This window comes from Leptodactylus fuscus, chromosome 6 (genome assembly GCF_031893055.1).
Source record: "Leptodactylus fuscus isolate aLepFus1 chromosome 6, aLepFus1.hap2, whole genome shotgun sequence".
NCBI classification, from domain to species: domain Eukaryota; kingdom Metazoa; phylum Chordata; class Amphibia; order Anura; family Leptodactylidae; genus Leptodactylus; species Leptodactylus fuscus.
This window is the reverse complement of record NC_134270.1, coordinates 116,400,001-116,419,201: the sequence shown is the minus strand read 5'-3', so window position 1 is coordinate 116,419,201 and position 19,201 is coordinate 116,400,001. Positions and strand designations below refer to the sequence as shown.

At 45.4% G+C, this 19,201-nt stretch overlaps 1 protein-coding gene across 1 annotated transcript in view; it reads right to left on the bottom strand.

Moving 5' to 3' along the window:
• NSF (N-ethylmaleimide sensitive factor, vesicle fusing ATPase) overlaps positions 1-19,201 on the bottom strand; it is a 70,307-nt gene that overhangs the window by 6,444 nt on the left and 44,662 nt on the right. Inside the window, exons 9-13 of the mRNA XM_075277115.1 lie at positions 5,392-5,591; positions 2,955-3,120; positions 2,793-2,867; positions 2,503-2,690; positions 1,257-1,352 (exon numbers count right to left, since the gene is read on the bottom strand). Coding sequence (XP_075133216.1) covers positions 1,257-1,352; positions 2,503-2,690; positions 2,793-2,867; positions 2,955-3,120; positions 5,392-5,591 — 725 coding nt within the window. The remainder of the gene's footprint in view (positions 1-1,256; positions 1,353-2,502; positions 2,691-2,792; positions 2,868-2,954; positions 3,121-5,391; positions 5,592-19,201) is intronic.

Genomic DNA, 19,201 nt, shown 5'->3' with positions numbered 1-19,201 from the left:
GTCGACAACTGTCAGCTGGAAAACAGCTGAATTATATCTGCGTCTCTGTTCACATGGCTCTGCCAAGTGTATAATATGTGTCATAATACAAAGCCATTCTCCCTTAACCACTTCTGGGCCGCCCATAGACTATAAATGTCCAGGAAGTGGTTGCCTAGTTCTGACAGGACGTATCGGTACATCTAGCCAGAACACAGCAGCTGCACGGAGATCGTGCAGCTGCTGAAGCTGGGAGCTGGCAGTAACTTCAGCCGAAGCTCCCAGAGAGATGGCAGAGAAGGTTTATTCCCTTCCCTGCCTTCTCGATCGCTGTGTACACAGCGCTCAATGAGTGCTGTATACACGGCTATGGGCGCCACCATGATGCAGCCGCCCTCTGACCTGGCGGTCACGTGATCCGCCGGGTTCAGTGTCTTACAAGAGCTGCTGGGTCCTACAGGACCCAGATCAGCTCTGTAAGTGTAAAAAACAGTGTGCAGGAGGCTGGATTCCTCCTGCAACTGAGGCTAAATGTACCAGCCTCAGTTACAGGGGAAATCAGCCTCCCTAACAAAAAAAAGGGATCAGATGTCCCTAAAAGGTCTCTTATGACCTTATGGGGACACAATCTGAAAAAAAATAAAATAATAAAAAAAAAGTAAAAAAAAAAAGTAAATAAAATAATAATAATAAAAAAATAATACGCCAATAAAACACCGTTATTAAAGGTTATAGCCCCACCCCCGACAACACCATACAAAATAAAAATTACCGTAATGGAGAGGAAAACCTATTTTAGTTTTTCAGTAGCACTTTCTGTTATTAAATAAAAAAATTAAGTGAAAACCAGACATAATTTTCTTCCTACTTTGTTTATATTTTCCCGGATATAAAAAAATGAAAACACATTCGAAAATAAAAACATAAAAATAAAGCCCTATCTGTACCCGAAAAAAGACGCAAAAATTAGTTGAATAAGACATATGAGAAAAATGTTACAGCCCTCAAAACCGCACATACAAAATAAACCTAAAATGTGTCTGGTCCTGGACCACAAATTGGCCCAGTACTGAAGTAGTTAAACTCACTGCTTCAAGGAGAAAATAATATGATACGATAGTACAACACAGAGACACTATGCGGCAACCTAGGCATTGCCTACATCTCTATAACATGTAGTAGGGGCTCCAGGTGCCGCTATAAGGCCTTCTGTATATTGCTCTGTCATGTGGTGTGAATAAAAGAAGTGACCATATGTTGATAGTGCAACAACTTACAGGTTTAATGTCATTTTCCAGAGATGTGAGAAAGTCTCCTCTTGTCACCTGAAGCCGTTCAGCCTTCTCCATATCAACCTCTACTTTGTTGGTGGCCTGATAAGAGAGAAAACATCAGTCCCTTGTATCGTTAATATTCCTTATTTATTTCCTTTGTCACCAAGATCCACAATCATCAGACTTACAGAGGACTAGAAATAGCCAACACTCCTGAGCTAGTCCTGACAGTTTTATCAGACATTTCCAGTATTTCATGTTCCTGTCCTGTACGGCTGGTACTTTCAATTCATGGTTCAGGTAAATGTTGGATCAGTGAAATTTACTTTGCAGTTTCCAAACAATAACCGTGAAGAAGCCTGGAAAACTAGGGACTAATGCAAGTACAGGGGACCTGTCATTTCCTACCAGCTAATAAAGTAAACCAGAACTGTGACACGGCCAAGGTACAGAAAATTATATTATATAGTGCTAAAAGACATCCAGGATTCCAACAATAGTGCAGACTAGTGCAGTGCAAACATCCTGAGCATGTCCTCCTCTAAATATAATTACAGAACAATCCTCCAAAATCCTACTATAATTATAAGAATATATTCTGTTCATTCTACCTGATAGGTGCAGCAGGCCTAAATAACTATGCATATATCAAAATCAGAAATCGATCTTCTACATCTATACACAGTACATGTATAGTGCGTGTCTGTCAAAATCAGCAAACTATTATTGCATATTAAATACCAAATCAATAAAAATGGAGTCTATATCCACATCACATTCTGTTGTCAGTACCTGTCTCTTATAGGCCGTTCTTTCTGCCATAGCCACTAATTGACTGACATGTAGTGCAGACTGCTGCTGAAGATATTATTTCTGCCTCACATAAGTGTAGTGATCTAGTAGGGGAGTTCATACAATCATTAGTTAGATAACCCCTCACAATGCCCGTATCACAATGCCCGTCTATACAATCTGTGTGTGCTGTGTGCAGAACTTTTTATTTTGATAAGACTTGGTATATCAAGTATAGTATAATAAGGCTCCATCCTTCTGCATTGGAAAAGCCAGAGGTATAATGAGAATTGTGGGCTGCATTAGAAGTACCAGTAAAGAAGGAAATGTATAGCTTTCAGTCTTTTTTATGATCTCATGCAATAATGTTTATTATTATACAGTATATGTTATTTTTCTTTACAATTCTAATGATATGCCATATCTGTTCCCATCTTCATCTTGTTGTATTACTTACTTTAATGTGTCGGTTCATGGCGGTGGACTGTGCTGCCCTCACAAGACCCTCCAGTTCAGCTCCACTGAAGTTTTTGGTCTCCTGAGCCAATTCAGGTATTTCTACATCCACAGCCAGCAGGTTGTGCTCCCTCATCCGGGCAGTGTGGATATGGAGGATCTGAATACGACCTTTCTCATCAGGCAAACCTATAGTAATAATGGTAATACAGAAGGTGAATACGATGTTTGATGGGAGCAAGGCACACATGTCATAGGTCAGTACATATACATATCAAATGTCCCACTTACCTATCTCCATCTTCACTTCCAACCTGCCAGGTCTCAGAAGAGCCTCATCTATCAGATCTGGCCTGTTGGTCATACCTAGACAGACAAAGGAAATACAAAGTGGTTAAAAATCAACCCATACCCACATCAGGTTTGAAGGCGCCCTCTTCCAGTTCATCTCACCTATGACCAGGATGTTATTGAGCTGCTCCACACCATCTATCTTGGAAAGCAGTTGGTTTACCACAGTATCATGTACACCAGTGCTGCCTGCCATGCTTCCTCTCTGCTTACAAATGGCGTCTATTTCATCAAAGATGATAATGTGGAGTCCACTGTTAGCACCAAGCTGGAGATACAAGGAGATGACAGAGGAGGTCATCAACAGACATTACAGACAAACTTTACTTAAAGGGAAGATTCACCTATGCAGCCAATTTATTCAATATTTATAATGCCAATGCATCTATAAATAATAAAAAAAAAACAGATTGTAAATAGTCTTAATTAAAAATCTTATAATGTAGGATCAACACGGTGACCCTATAGTGCTGGAGTCCTGGGTTCGAATCCTGCCAGGAACAACATCTGCAAGGAGATTGTATGTTCCCCCCGTGTTTGTGTGGATTTCCTCCCATACTACAAAGACATACTGATAAGGAAAAAAAAGTACATTGTAAGCTCTATATGGGGCTCACAATCTACATACATAAATAAGTAAATAAATCTTATAATGTGTGGGGGAGTAGACCAAGATAGCAGCCATTACCTTACCTAGCAAGGCTCCACTTCTTCAGCATCCATGCCTCATTCTAGCACATTTTGCAGTGAGGTCTCAGAGTGTTCCTCTGCTCCTCAGATTGTGTGGCTGAATGGCTCAGCCTTTCTCTGTCCCATGTCTGTGAAGGCGTCACAATTACACTCACAGCTCCTGTGATGTTGCAGCCTCAGCATCAATCATTCTACCTGACAAATTTTCTGGCCATTTTCTGCCGAAGGGGCCTAGTGGCTTGAGAGGAGACTCCTTAGCCCCAGTATTTTCACCAGGTAAAACCCTGATTGTGGGCATTAACGTGGGGTCTTTGCTGCATAATACAACTATATGTCATGTCTATGATCTACAGACCACTACCACCTCATCCTCCTCCCTGCACATCATACATCACCACCTTAAGAAGCTCTTGACAACAGGGTCCAAATGAATATATAATTACTGTATGATGCCTCCCTGAGGCCACAAGAGAGGAGGGTCTCCATTCAACACTGAGCAGAAGTGTCACCTCTGTCTTTTCCTTACTGTCCTGAAGGATTATCATGCCAACTACTAATGGAAATATCCATTTGCCCTCAATGGCTACAAGGAAGGACAATCCGTAACTCTTCCAAGCTTTGTGGACTTTCCACATTTCTGTGATGATCTGGAGATCCCTCAGCCTATGTTATTTAATTGGGAGTTGAGATCCCCCTGCCTCCCTTTTTCTAGTATGGGAACAAGTTTGCTCTAAAGGACTTTGACCACAGAATATATCCTCTAGTAGTTGGCACCATGAAAACCCACCATGTTGACCATCTGTGCTTCAGCTAGGTGATCTTCTCTCTCCACTGAACAGCCTCATCTGATGTTTGGTTTTATTGATCCTTCTTTGATTGCTTTATGTTGGACTTAAGAAATCTCCTGGTTTCTTTGGTGCACAAAGTGAGTTATGAGGTTGTTCATGATGTTGTTACCTGTATTTGGAGATTTCTGATGCTCATTTGTGCCTTCTAAACCTTCCGGGCCTGTCTGAGAACTGTTCACAGTTGGATGGAAGTGTGGTTGGTATCGGAGAGTCTATACCAAGACCTGTGCAGAAAATCCACCACATTCTCATTGTTTGACTGTTTGCTTATTATTAGATACAGACTGCACCATCACCACCTTGCCTGGAACTCTTTAGGAAATACAGTCCCAAGAACAGCCAATAGCATCTCTGAACACCACCTTGAAATTTTAACACTAACTGAGAATCCCGGGACCATTTCTGTGCAAGAAATGACTGCTGAAGTGAATTAGTTTTTCTTCCTGTACCACTGGTAATCCACATTTTGTATAATTGCCACTTTTCCCCCTTGTCCATCCATCTAGTCTTACCCCCTGTATTGTATTCTGTTATGTTTCTTTATTCATTGTTCATGAGTCGCATACCATCTCAGTCAGTGATGTTACCACTGGTTAGGAAATGGAGCCCTGATCCTTTTTGAGGTTTCAAATTCTTCAACTTTATAAAAATAATAGTTAATTCAAATTCTTACATTGTTATGAATCTACAGCTCCAATGCAAACACCAGTGTCTTGATCGTACCAGACTACAAACAAATTCTTTGTAACCCTGAACCTTCTGTTCAATGCAATGTAAGAGAATAAGAATGCAGGATCAGGGCTAAGTAGTTTGCTTGTAGTCAGTTACCAGGGACATCCATAGTTCTGCAATGAAGCTGCAGACACAAAATGGTAGAAGACGTTTAAAGAAGACTATTTCTATTCTAGATGCATTGGTTGAATAAGACAAATTTGGTCATGTAGGAAGAAATACCCTTTAGAAGTTTTATTTACAAAATGAACGTAACCTCATTGTCTCACCCGTCTTTGTTCCTCTTCTGCATCCGCAAACAGCTTTCGGATGTTGGCTTCAGACTCTCCAACGTATTTGTTCAAGATTTCAGGTCCATTGACAACTTTGGGTTCCCGGGCATTCAGCATTTTACCAATCTGCCTGGCCATGAGGGTCTTACCACATCCAGGAGGGCCGAAGAGAAGGATACCTTTCACGTGCTTGCACCCTGCAGGTTGAAGTAGAACATTACAATACTGTATAGTCGCTTACCACCTATGTGCTATATGTAGAAACTGAATACCCTTTAAAGGTCAGTACTGCAATGCACTATGCTGCAATACATTCTGGGAGAATTCATGTTTTCTACAGATTACATTTCCAAGGATGCAGAACAATTTTTTATTTATTTTTTATTCCCCTCCCCCCCAGCGTTTACATTTATTTTAGGGCAGCTAATAGCTTTCTTACCAATGGCAACACAATAGGTAGTATATATGCTACATCTGCGCCTAACCTTTAGTGCCAAACACTTATCTGCCACATAAGAGGACAATAGCACAGTACAAATCTGAAATCCCTGTGTGTGGTGGTCGGGGAGGCCAGAATAAGAAATGCTGCCGCCTTCATGTTCTTCTCATTGGCTGAAATATCAGTAACATCTAATGTGTGAATCTGAAGAAGTGGTCTATTGATCAATCCTGATCTCCACACTGTCAGCAGATTCCAGCTGCCTCACAGTCTATTACTTGCCAGTGATGACAGCCATGTTTGGGTAGAAGAGGGCACCTGTCATCCCGGCCTAATCCTGGAACAATATGACCTTTTCCTGGGATGCAGGTGAGAATGTACAAGAAACACACAGTTATACCGAGATAAGGTCTACAAGACAAGGCTCAACAAGGTGACAGAAGAGCAGGGAGATGGAGGGAGCGGCTTTTACTGGAAAAGACCTGACATTTACAGCTTTATAAACTTCTCAGAGTTCACCATTAGAAAGAACAGGTGCATCAGACACACAGCCACTTGCAAAACAGACAGAATTAACCAAATGTGGGCTACTGGGCACAACACAGGACCACCAGCAGGACTGGCATGACAATGTACATTGCCTGTGCTCCATAAGCACTTCTATGTATTCGGACCAGTTTAAAAGTTTAGACTACACTTGGGTATTGGGCTGGTGAGCACAAAGGGTCAGTCACTAAGTCAAGAAATGACTATGATTTAATCACGTCTTTATGTTAAACATTTTTTTTATGCCTTTTTTCTTACAAACATCCAATTATCCTGCAGTTTTCACTCGGGCCACTGAGCCCTGATGCATCTTGTTCTGTAGTAATGAATTTTCATTAGTTATTTAATTCTCATTACAGGCAGAAAAATTTTGTGAAAGGCAACACCTATATATACTGTACAGATACCAGAATGGCGGCGAATCAGTGACCAGACTACAGGCTCCTATGGTCCATCTGTCTGCTGTAAAGCAGAACTCTAAACGCACACATAATCATGTCCAAAACCTGAACTGAAAGAAAAAGTAAACGGAAAAAAAAAAAAAAACTAATAGAAAAATAAAATCAGTATCAGTTTAAAGAGGACCTTTCATCACTTGGGGCACATGCGGTTTTATATACCGCTAGAAAGCAAACAGTGCGCTGAATTCAGCACCCTGTCGGCTTTCATGATCTGTGCCCCAGGTGAAGAGCTATCGGTGCAGGTACCATAGTTCTTAAGTCAGGAGGGCGTTCCTGACAGTCACTGTACTGTGACAGCAGGGAAGAACGCCTCCCTCCATAGGCAAGTACTTGGGGAGTGTACCGCATGTGTCCCAACTGATGAAAGGTACTCTTTAACCCCTTCCTGACATCCACCGTAGTAGTACGGCGCATGCCGGGTGTTTAACTATGGTGGCCGCCTGGGAGTCGGCGGCCGCCATAGCCGCCGTGTGTCTACTGTTTTATACAGTAGACAACCAGCGCTAATGTCCCCGGTCAGTGCCCGCATCGATCGGGGACATTAACCCTTCCAGCGCCTCGGTTAAAGCTGACCGAGGTGCCATTTTCCCGGCAGTGTGTGGGTGCCGCCATTTTCCTTGTGATCGCCGGCACCCAGAGTAAGCTCCGGCGTCACGCTGCTATGACAGCCAAGAGCCTTGTGAAGGCACCCCAGCAGCATGTCATTCTTTTGCAGGCTATGCTAGATAGCCTGCAATAGAAGAGCCGGTATTTTGCAATGTATTGCAATGCATTAGCATTGTAATGCATTGCATTAGTGATCAGTCCCCCTGGGGTTCAAGACCCCCTAGGGTGTCTAACAAATGCCCCCCCCCCCCCAAAAAAAAAAAAAGTTTAAAAAAAATATATAAAATTTTTTTTAAAATATTAAAAGTTCAAATCACCCCCCTTTCCCTAGAACACATATAAAAGTACTATAGTTAAATACTGTGAAACACATACACATTAGGTATCCCTGTGTCCAAAATCGCCCACTCTACAAATACTATAAAAATATTTTTCCTGTACGGTAAACACTGTAGCAGGAAACCGCCGTTTTTTCACTGTTTTGCGTCCGATATAAATTTTAATAAAAAGTGATCAAAGCAATAGCATTTCCCCAAAATGGTAGAACTGAAAAGTACACCCGGCCCGCAAAAAAGACACCCTATGCATCCCCGTACATGGAAGTATAAAAAAGTTACAGGTGTCAGAATATGGCAGCTTTTAGAAAAAAAATTTTTTAACACAGTTTTGGATTTTTTTTTAAAGGGGTTAAAATGTAAATAAAACCATATAAATTTAGTATCCACCGAATCGTACCAAAACACAGAATACAGATGACATGTCATTTTGGCTGTACAGTGAACACCGTAAAACCGAAGCCCGTAAGAAAGTTGAAGAAATGCATTTTTAATTCAAATCCACCCCATTCTGAATTTTTTTTCCAGCTTCCCAGTACATTGTACAGAATAATTAATGGTGGCATCATGAAGAACAATTTGTCCCGCAAAGATTAAGACCTCATATGTCTCTGGGAGCGGAGAAATAAAAAAGTTATGGGGTTTAGAAGGAGGGGAGTCACGAGCGAAAAACCAAAATCGAAATATGCCATTGGCGGGAAGGGGTTAAAATAGTTAAGAACTAGAGATGAGCGAACACTAAAATGTTCGAGGTTCGAAATTCGATTCGAACAGCCGCTCAATGTTCGTGTGTTCGAACGGGTTTCGAACCCCATTATAGTCTATGGGGAACAGATACTCGTTAAGGGGGAAACCCAAATCCGTGTCTGGAGGGTCACCAAGTCCACTATGACACCCCAGGAAATGATGCCAACACCTCTGGAATGACACTGGGACAGCAGGGGAAGCATGCCTGGGGGCATCTAACACACCAAAGACCCTCTATTACCCCAACATCACTGCCTAACAACTACACACTTTCCACATTCAAAAAAACCTCTATCAAAGTGGGAAAATACCTGGAAACCTTCTTTACTCCCCAAATGGATGGACACAAACCCCAATTTAAGCTCAACAAACAGTAACAACCACCCCTTTAAATCACGTTCCCCATGACAACCACAAATGGAATAGGCAATGGGAATTCCAAAAGCCCTCACCCTTAACTGTCATTTTGAGTGTGTGTGTGTGTGTGTGTGTGTGTGTGTGTGTGTGTGTGTGTGTGATGTGGTAAGACCTTCCAAAATTCACTTTTCTAGCCCTTAACATGAGCCCTTCCAAACAAAGTTACATGACCTTAAGCTGAGCTACCAGCAGAGATTGAGGCCCTTGGCATGAGTAGAGCCTTGCACCAGCAGTGTTTTTGGCACTTAGGGTGAGTTGAGCCTTGTACCAGCGTGTGTCCCTTAACATCAGGCGGGCCCTAAGTTCTGCGCTTTGCACAAAAGTTCCACATTAACTAGGCTGAATGGTACAAAGATTAGTAGGCCCGAGAACCAGGAACAGGTCTTGCAATGGCTGTCGGATAACGCTTAAAGCACATTGTCCACCAGCCAGTCAGCCTCTACCTCCTCTTACCCAACAGTCTTGTCCTCCTTCCACCCAAAATTCCCAATCTTCTCAGAACAATAACCCCAACTGTCCCTGCTCCCCAGAGCTGTTCTCCCTTCCTTTGACTGTACCGCAACCTGCCCCTCCATTTCGCGATTCCACGGACCTAACAGACGAGTATCTGTGTCCAGATGCTCAAACACTAGAGTCTCCTCCATTCCATCTCCGGTCGATTTGGTGGCGGATGACCAGCAACCCACCCTCATCGACGACGATGAGACGCAGTTGCTGTCAGGGCAGCCAGTTGACATGCGCATTGTGCAGGAGGAGGAGGCGAGACAGGAGTTGGAAGAGGAGGTGGTGGACGACGAGGACACCGACCCCACCTGGACAAGGCAGATGTCAAGCTGGGAAAGTAGTGTGGATGTTGAGGCAGGTGCAGCACCAAAAAGGGTAGCTAGAGGCAGAGACATGTCCAGAGGCAGAGGTCAGCTGCTTTGCCGAAGCCAGGCCAGACCCGGAATGTCCGAAGATGTTCCCTTTTGTACCCAGCCCAGAAAAACTCCCCCATCGAGGGCACGTTTCTTGAAGGTGTAGAGTTTTTTCAAGGAATGCGCCGAGGACAGATATAGTGTCGTCTACACAATTTGCCTCTCGAAATCGAGTAGGGGCCCTGAGAAGAGCAACCTGTCCACCACTTCAATGCACCGTCATTTGGAATCCAAGCAATGGAATCAGTGGCAGGCAGCAACGGCAGGACAAACGTCGCCCGCCGTTCATGCCACTGCCTCTGCTCACAGTGCTGGCGATGCACTCCAGAGGACGAGCCAGGACATCACTTCATCTGCCTCCGCCACTTTGTTGACTTCTCCCTCATCCTCCCCTGTTTCTGTCTTATCTCCTTCTCCTGCACCATCAAAGGCACCATCAGGCGCTTCTTTACAACAACCCACCATCTCTCAGACATTGGAGCGCCGGCAGAAATACACCGCTAACCACCCACCCACGCAAGCCTAGAACGCCAACATCGCTAAACTGCTGGCCCAGGAGAGGTTGGCGTTCCGGCTTGTTGAAACTCCCGCCTTCCCGGACCTGATGGCAACTGTGGCACCTCACTATGCCGTCCCTAGCCGTCTCAACTTCTCCCGGTGTGGCGTCCCCGCCTTGCACCAGCACGTGTCACTCAACATCAGGTGGGCCCTTAGTTCCGCGCTTTGCTGCAAGGTCCACTTGACCACCGACACTTGGACAAGCGCCTGTGGTCAGGGATGCTGCAGTGCTTATCTTTAATGACAGGCAGGGTGAATGTGGTGGAGTCTGTTCCCCGGGTGCAAACTGGGGTGGCCTATCTCCTCTCCCAGGCCAAAATTCATGGCAGGAGTAGACTGAAACCCTACGACGCTGCAACCTCCACCACAGCTACTAGCGGCAAACGCTAAAACACTGGTGTGGGGAGACGTCAGCAGGCGGTGCTGAAGCTCATCAGCTTGGGGGACAGACAGCACAGTGCCTCCGAGGTCAGGGATGCCATCCTGGCTGAGATGGCATTTTTTTTTCCCTGCTACACCTGGGGCCTGGCATTTTTACGCCTGTGATAATGGCTGGAACCTGGTAGCGGCTCTGGAGCTTGCCAGCCTCCAACACGTTCCATGTTTGGCCCACGTCTAACCTAGTGGTGCAAAGTTTTTTAAAAACATACCCAAATGTACCGAAGCTACTGTTGAAAATGCGGCGCTTGTGCGCCCACTTTTGCAAGTGCACAGGAGTCGCTGCTAGCCTAAAAACACTCTAGCAAGGCCTACATCTGTCCAAACACAGGCTGTTGTCCGTCATTCACACACGCTGAAACCCTACAATACCATATCTTGAGCAGGGTGTGTGAGCTGCACAGACCTTTGATGGAGTTCCATCTACAAAACCCAAGGGTTCCTCAAAGTCAGCAACCAAAGTTTCTGCACCATGAGTTTCCAGGGGTGGCAGAGTTATGGCTAGGGGAAGAGGCATGGATAGGGATGATGTCTAGGGGCAAAAGCAGTGTGGATGTGGAGGCAAGCTAAGCAGGAAAAACTGGGGGTACAAGCTAAGGCATGGACTGGGGTGATGTCTAGGGGCAAAAGCAGTGTGGATGTGGAGGCAAGCTAAGCAGGAAAAACTGGGGATACAAGCTAAGGCATGGACTGGGGTGATGTCTAGGGGCAAAAGCAGTGTGGATGTGGAGGCAAGCTAAGCAGGAAAAACTGGGGGTACAAGCTAAGGCATGGACTGGGGTGATGTCTTAGGGCAAAAGCAGTGTGGATGTGGAGGCAAGCTAAGCAGGAAAAACTGGGGGTACAAGCTAAGGCATGGACTGGGGTGATGTCTAGGGGCAAAAGCAGTGTGGATGTGGAGGCAAGCTAAGCAGGAAAAACTGGGGGTACAAGCTAAGGCATGGACTGGGGTGATGTCTAGGGGCAAAAGCAGTGTGGATGTGGAGGCAAGCAAAGCAGGGAAAATGGTGGCTAGAGGCAAAGGGATGTCCATAGGCAGCAAGGGCAAAGATGCAAAACTCTCCCGTTTCAAGAATTTTCCTGACTTGTTTCCCCACAAAACATTCCTGGGAGGAGGGCTGAAACACCACCCTCCTCCTCCTCCGCTGTTAGATTGACCCCAGCTACGAGCTGAAAACGCTGCAACACTGGTGTGGGGAGACGTCAGCAGGCTGGGCTGAAGCTCATCAGCTTGGGAGACGGACAGCACACTGCCTCTGAGGTCAGGGATGCCATCCTGGATGAGATGGCAATTTGTTTATCCCCGCTGCCCCTGGGGCCAGGTTTTTTAGCTTGTTGGAGGGCTCTGGAGCTTGCCAGCCTCCAACACGTTCCATGCCTGGCCCACATGTTCAATGTAGTGGTGCAATGATTTTTAAAAACATACCCCAAATTAGCTGAGCTAAGGGTGAAAGTGCGGCACTTGGACACCCACTTTCCCAAGTCTACAGTACCTGGAGCTAGCCGCAATACACTCCAGCAAGGCCTACATCTGCCTGAAGCACCTACTGTTGTGCGAGGTCACCACACGCTCTAACCCTAGATACCGTATGTTCAGCAGGGTGTGTGAGCAGCAGAGACCTTTGATGGAGTACCAGCTACAAAACCCAAGGGTTCCTCAGAGTCAGCTCCCTCACTTTCTGCACCATGAGTTTCCATGGGTGGCAGACTTATGGCTAGAGGCACAGGCATGGATAGGGGTGATGTGTAGGGGCAAAAGCAGTGTGGATGTGGAGGCAAGCTAAGCAGCAAAAACTGGGGGTACAAGCAGCCGGTGACATCATCACTGACAAGCACAGCTGTCTGTCAGCTGACAGGCTGACTTTCACCAAAATGAACAGACAATGGATAGACTCATCATATACATGTCAGTTACATGACAAATTTAGTGCAATTTGCAAGTCCAAGATGGTTTGGAGATCTGCGGAGAGGAATCTCACCACCTCTTGCGGGTGCCATCATTTGGAAGGCAAGCCCTGGGCTCAGTGGGTGAGAGCAAGCGCAGGATAATCGTCGTTTGGCCTGGCGGCCACTGCCTCTTCCACTGTTGACAGGGCTGGCGCTGCAGTCCAGACCAGGAGCCAGGACACCTCCACATCTGCCTCTGACACTTTGGGGAGTTCACCCTTATCCTCACCTTTTCCTGCCATTTCTCCTTTTGCCCGCGCCATCATGCGCCTCTTCCCAGCAACTCCCCATCTCCCAAGCCTTTCATTTCATGCTAAAGTACAGCGCAACCCACCCACATGCCCAAGGCTTCAACGGCCTCATCTCAAGAAATCTGGCCCAGGAGATGTTGGAATCCCGGCTGGGGGACACTCTGCCCTTTTTGGGCAGAGTGTCTACTGCGCCACCGCACTGTGCCGTCCACACCAGCACTTTCCCCCAAACATGAGGCGGTCCCTAAATTCAGCGCTTAGCCCTAAAGTTCCATGTGACCAGTTACGAATGGACAAGTGCATGCGGACAGGGACGCTACCTTTCAATTTGGGCACAGTGGTTGAATGTAGTTGAGGCGTGGACCGGGTCGCAAAATGTGGTGGCCTGACTTGTCTCCCCACACAACATTCCTGGGAGGAGGGCTGAAACACCACCCTCCTCCGCTGTTAAATTGACCCCAGCTACGAGCTGGAAACGCTGCAACACTGGTGTGGGGAGACGTCAGCGGGCCGTGCTGAAGCTCATCAGCTTGGGGGCCAGACAGCACACTGCCTACAAAGTGAGTCATGCCATCCTCGATGAGACGGCAATGTGGTTTTTGCCACTGCACCTGGGCCCAGGCATGTTGTCATGTGTGATAATGGCCGTAACCTGGGATTGGCTCTGTAGCTTGGCAGCCTGCAACATATTCCATGCCTGGGCCACGTTTTTAACTCATTGCTGCTAATCTTTTGAAAAAGGTACCCCAATGTTCCTGAGCTACTGGTGAAAGTGTGGCGCTTGTGCGGATAGTTTTTAAAGTGTATAGTTGCCGCTGCTAGCCTCTATGCACTCCTACAACGCCTGTACCTGCTGGAACAACGGCTGTTGTGCGACGTCTCCACACTGCTGGCACTAAACATATCATGTGTTGAGCAGAGTGTGTGAGCAGCACAGACCTTTGATGTAGTTCCAACTCCAAAACCCTCGGGTTCGTCAAAGTCAACTCCCTCAGTTGCTCAACCATGAGTGGCCATGGGTGGCAGACTTATGTGAAATCCCATCCCATCCATTGCACTGGACACGAAACATTAGCATGCGCTCAGCACAACTTCGGATATGGCAGATGCGTTAAGCAGGGTGCAGGGTACAACACAGACCAGGCCCGAGCACCAGGAACAGGTGTTAGAAATACTGCAGCATCTGCCATTTCCTTCCAATTTTGGGGTTTTGGACCCGCCACCGACTTGTCTGGACCTAAGTGGGGATCATGAGACACAGTTGCCATCAAGGCAAGCTGTGGTCATGTGCGGTTTGCAGTAAGGGGGCAGTGCGCAATTGGAAGAGGAGTTGGTGGATGACGAGGCCACCGACCCCACATGGACAGGGGTGATGTCTAGGGGCTAAAGCAGTGTAGATGTAGAGGGAAGCTAAATCAACAAAAAACCTGGGTAGAAGCAAAGGCATAAACTGGGGTGATGTTTAGGGGTGAAAGCAGAGTAGATGTGGAGGGAAGCTAAGCAGCAAAAACAGTGGGTAGAAGCAAAGGCATGCAAAACTCTACCCTGTTGGAAGACTTATTCCTAGGTCTGGAACACGTTAATGGCCCCCCTGGACAAATTACTGCCACTCAGGGGCCTAGTGTCACCAGGAGGGACAAGTATAGGCGCATGTTGTGGGAATACCTGGCCGACACCAGCTCTGTCCTCTCCGATCCCTCTGTGCTCTACAGCCTAAACTTATTTTCTCATCTTTTTTTCTGAACTGCACATCTCTTGCCTGCTTCCTTTGGGATCTTAGAAATGGTGGTCCACTTCCACAGATGGTAACTTCAATAGACAGTGTAACGGGAGTAGCTGAGGGATCGCTGTCTTAACCACTTTTTGGCACAAAATTAACTTCCAAAGCCAAATATGGTGCAAGTATATGATGCAAGGACACCTACACACCTATCTCTGACACATTGGGGAGTTCACCCTCATGCGCCCTTTTGGCCTGCACCATCATGCGCCTCTTCCCAGCCACTCCACATTTCCCAAGCTTTTCATTGCAGGCAGAAGTACAATACAACCCACCCCCATGCCCAAGCCTGTAACAGCCTCATCGATAAACTGCTGGCCCTGGAGATGTTGGTGTTTGTTTATGCTTCTGGAGACCCAGGCCTTCCGTCAGCAGATGGCAGCTGGGGCACCTCCCTATGCTGGGCCTAGCCGTTACTACTTCTCTTGGTGTGCTGTCTCTGCCTTGCGCCTGCATGTGTCCCATAACATCAGTCGGGCCCAGAGCTCTGCGCTTTGCTGCAAGGTCCACTTGACCACCGACACATGGACAAGCGCCTGTGGTCAGGGATGCTGCAGTGCTTATCTTTAATGACAGGCAGGGTGAATGTGGTGGAGTCTGTTCCCCGGGTGCAAACTGGGGTGGCCTATCTCCTCTCCCAGGCCAAAATTCATGGCAGGAGTAGACTGAAACCCTACGAAGCTGCAACCTCCACCCCAGCTACTAGCGGAAAACACTGTAACACTGGCATGGGGAGATGTCAGTAGGCCGTGCTGAAACTGATCAGCTTGGGGGACAGACAGCACAGTGCCTCCGAGGTCAGGGATGCCATCCTGGCTGAGATGGCATTTTTTTTTCCCTGCTACACCTGGGGCCTGGCATTTTTGCGCCTGTGATAATGGCTGGAACCTGGTAGCAGATCTGGAGCTTGCCAGACTCAAACACGGTCCACGCATGGCCCACGTTTTCCAACTTGTTGGTGCCATGTTTCTTTGAAACCTACACCATTGTGCCTGATATACAGGTCAAAGTGGGGCCATTTTCGTAAGTGAGAACTAGCCTCTGCTAGGCAGAAAACATTCAGAGCACACTCCTCTCATCTTCGCACCGTTGGCTGGCGGAGGAAGACGAGGGGGTTGGAGTGGCATCTGATGTCCCTATCCCACACGAGGCTAGAGGGTGCACTTCAGTGCATCCCATTGCTTCACCACAAATGGTGTGAAGGGGAGTGGAAAATGGAGGAAATGGAGAGTGACCCTTACAGTTGGGGCCAGCAAAGGCATGCCAAGTAACACACTGGCACACATGGCTGACTTCATCTTGGGTTGCTTTTCAACACATATTTCACATCATGAAGAACAAATAATACTGGATTTTTTCAAGCCTCGAACCCCGGTCTAGGTCTAATGTCTGTTCCTTTCTTATATTAGGGGAGAGGGAAAAAAAATTACTTCAGTGATACGTTTAGCGTACATAGACTGACTATTAATGTGTATCCCACTTAGTGTTGTTAGGGTTACACACCGTCACAACCTGGCTAAAGCTTCTATAGCTGTTAATAAAGTCAACATAACTTTACGGTATCCAAAAAGACAGCTGGTACCGACAGAGAGCAAGACAAATGTCACCCAAAGCTGTGAGCTCTGAACACCCACAGTGACTTTGGCGTCATCATCATTATAAGGGAGCGGGTGGTAATAAATAACTTGGCAGTGCCTAAAACCCAAAAAGCTTATACAACTATATTTACATTAAGATACACAAATGAAACTTTTCAGTAGCATGTCATGAGACAAGCTGATAAGCTCTTCCTTTGTGCAGTGCTATTTGAAAGTTAAACGCTGCCTTTATTTTAATTCTGGAGAAGGTGCAGACATTAGATTTAGAACATGTTGTCTTCATTGTCCAAATCCTCTATATAGGTAACGTGTTTTTCGGGCCGAGCTGTCTGGGAACGAGCTGGTGCAGCACTGACAACCTGGGTGAATATGGCAAGAGCCTGAGATGTAGGGTGAATGAATCCCCAAATTATTTGTGGAATTCCCAGTGAGACAATGGCACTGTATACCAGTATTAAAAATTGTGGGTGCACATAACCCCCATATATTCTTTGAATTCCCAGTGAGACAATGGCACTGTATACCAGTATTAAAAATTGTGGGTGCACATAACCCCCATATATTCTTTGAATTCCCAGTGAGACAAAGGAACTGTATAGCAGTATTAAAAATTGTGGGTGCACATAACCCCAATATATTCTTTGAATTCCCAGTCAGACAATGGCACTGTATACCAGTATTAAAAATTGTGGGTGCACATAACCCCCATATATTCTTTGAATTCCCAGTGAGACAAAGGAACTGTATAGCAGTATTAAAAATTGTGGGTGCACGTAACCCCCATATATTCTTTGAATTCCCAGTCAGACAATGGCACTGTATACCAGTAGTAAAAATTGTGGGTGCACATAACCCCAATATATTCTTTGAATTCCCAGTCAGACAATGGCACTGTATACCAGTAGTAAAAATTGTGGGTGCACATAACCCCCATATATTCTTTGAATTCCCAGTGAGACAAAGGAACTGTATAGCAGTATTAAAAATTGTGGGTGCACGTAACCCCCATATATTCTTTGAATTCCCAGTCAGACAATGGCACTGTATACCAGTAGTAAAAATTGTGGGTGCACATAACCCCAATATATTCTTTGAATTCCCAGTCAGACAATGGCACTGTATACCAGTAGTAAAAATTGTGGGTGCACATAACCCCCATATATTCTTTGAATTCCCAGTGAGACAAAGGAACTGTATAGCAGTATTAAAAATTGTGGGTGCACGTAACCCCCATATATTCTTTGAATTCCCAGTCAGACAATGGCACTGTATACCAGTAGTAAAAATTGTGGGTGCACATAACCCCAATATATTCTTTGAATTCCCAGTCAGACAATGGCACTGTATACCAGTAGTAAAAATTGTGGGTGCACATAACCCCCATATATTCTTTGAATTCCCAGTGAGACAAAGGAACTGTATAGCAGTATTAAAAATTGTGGGTGCACGTAACCCCCATATATTCTTTGAATTCCCAGTCAGACAATGGCACTGTATACCAGTAGTAAAAATTGTGGGTGCACATAACCCCCATATATTCTTTGAATTCCCAGTCAGACAATGGCACTATATACCAGTAGTAAAAATTGTGGGTGCACATAACCCCAATATATTCTTTGAATTCCCAGTCAGACAATGGCACTGTATACCAGTAGTAAAAATTGTGGGTGCACATAACCCCCATATATTCTTTGAATTCCCAGTGAGACAAAGGAACTGTATAGCAGTATTAAAAATTGTGGGTGCACGTAACCCCCATATATTCTTTGAATTCCCAGTCAGACAATGGCACTGTATACCAGTATTAAAAATTGTGGGTGCACATAACCCCCATATATTCTTTGAATTCCCAGTCAGACAATGGCACTATATACCAGTAGTAAAAATTGTGGGTGCACATAACCCCAATATATTCTTTGAATTCCCAGTCAGACAATGGCACTGTATACCAGTATTAAAAATTGTGGGTGCACATAACCCCCATATATTCTTTGAATTCCCAGTCAGACAATGGCACTATATACCAGTAGTAAAAATTGTGGGTGCACATAACCCCAATATATTCTTTGAATTCCCAGTCAGACAATGGCACTGTATACCAGTAGTAAAAATTGTGGGTGCACATAACCCCCATATATTCTTTGAATTCCCAGTCAGACAATGGCACTATATACCAGTAGTAAAAATTGTGGGTGCACATAACCCCAATATATTCTTTGAATTCCCAGTCAGACAATGGCACTGTATACCAGTATTAAAAATTGTGGGTGCACATAACCCCCATATATTCTTTGAATTCCCAGTCAGACAATGGCACTGTATACCAGTATTAAAAATTGTGGGTGTACATAACCCCCATATATTCTTTGAATTCCCAGTCAGACAATGGCACTGTATACCAGTATTAAAAATTGTGGGTGCACATAACCCCCATATATTCTTTGAATTCCCAGTGAGACAAAGGAACTGTATAGCAGTATTAAAAATTGTGGGTGCACGTAACCCCCATATATTCTTTGAATTCCCAGTCAGACAATGGCACTGTATACCAGTAGTAAAAATTGTGGGTGCACATAACCCCCATATATTCTTTGAATTCCCAGTCAGACAATGGCACTATATACCAGTAGTAAAAATTGTGGGTGCACATAACCCCAATATATTCTTTGAATTCCCAGTCAGACAATGGCACTGTATACCAGTAGTAAAAATTGTGGGTGCACATAACCCCCATATATTCTTTGAATTCCCAGTGAGACAAAGGAAC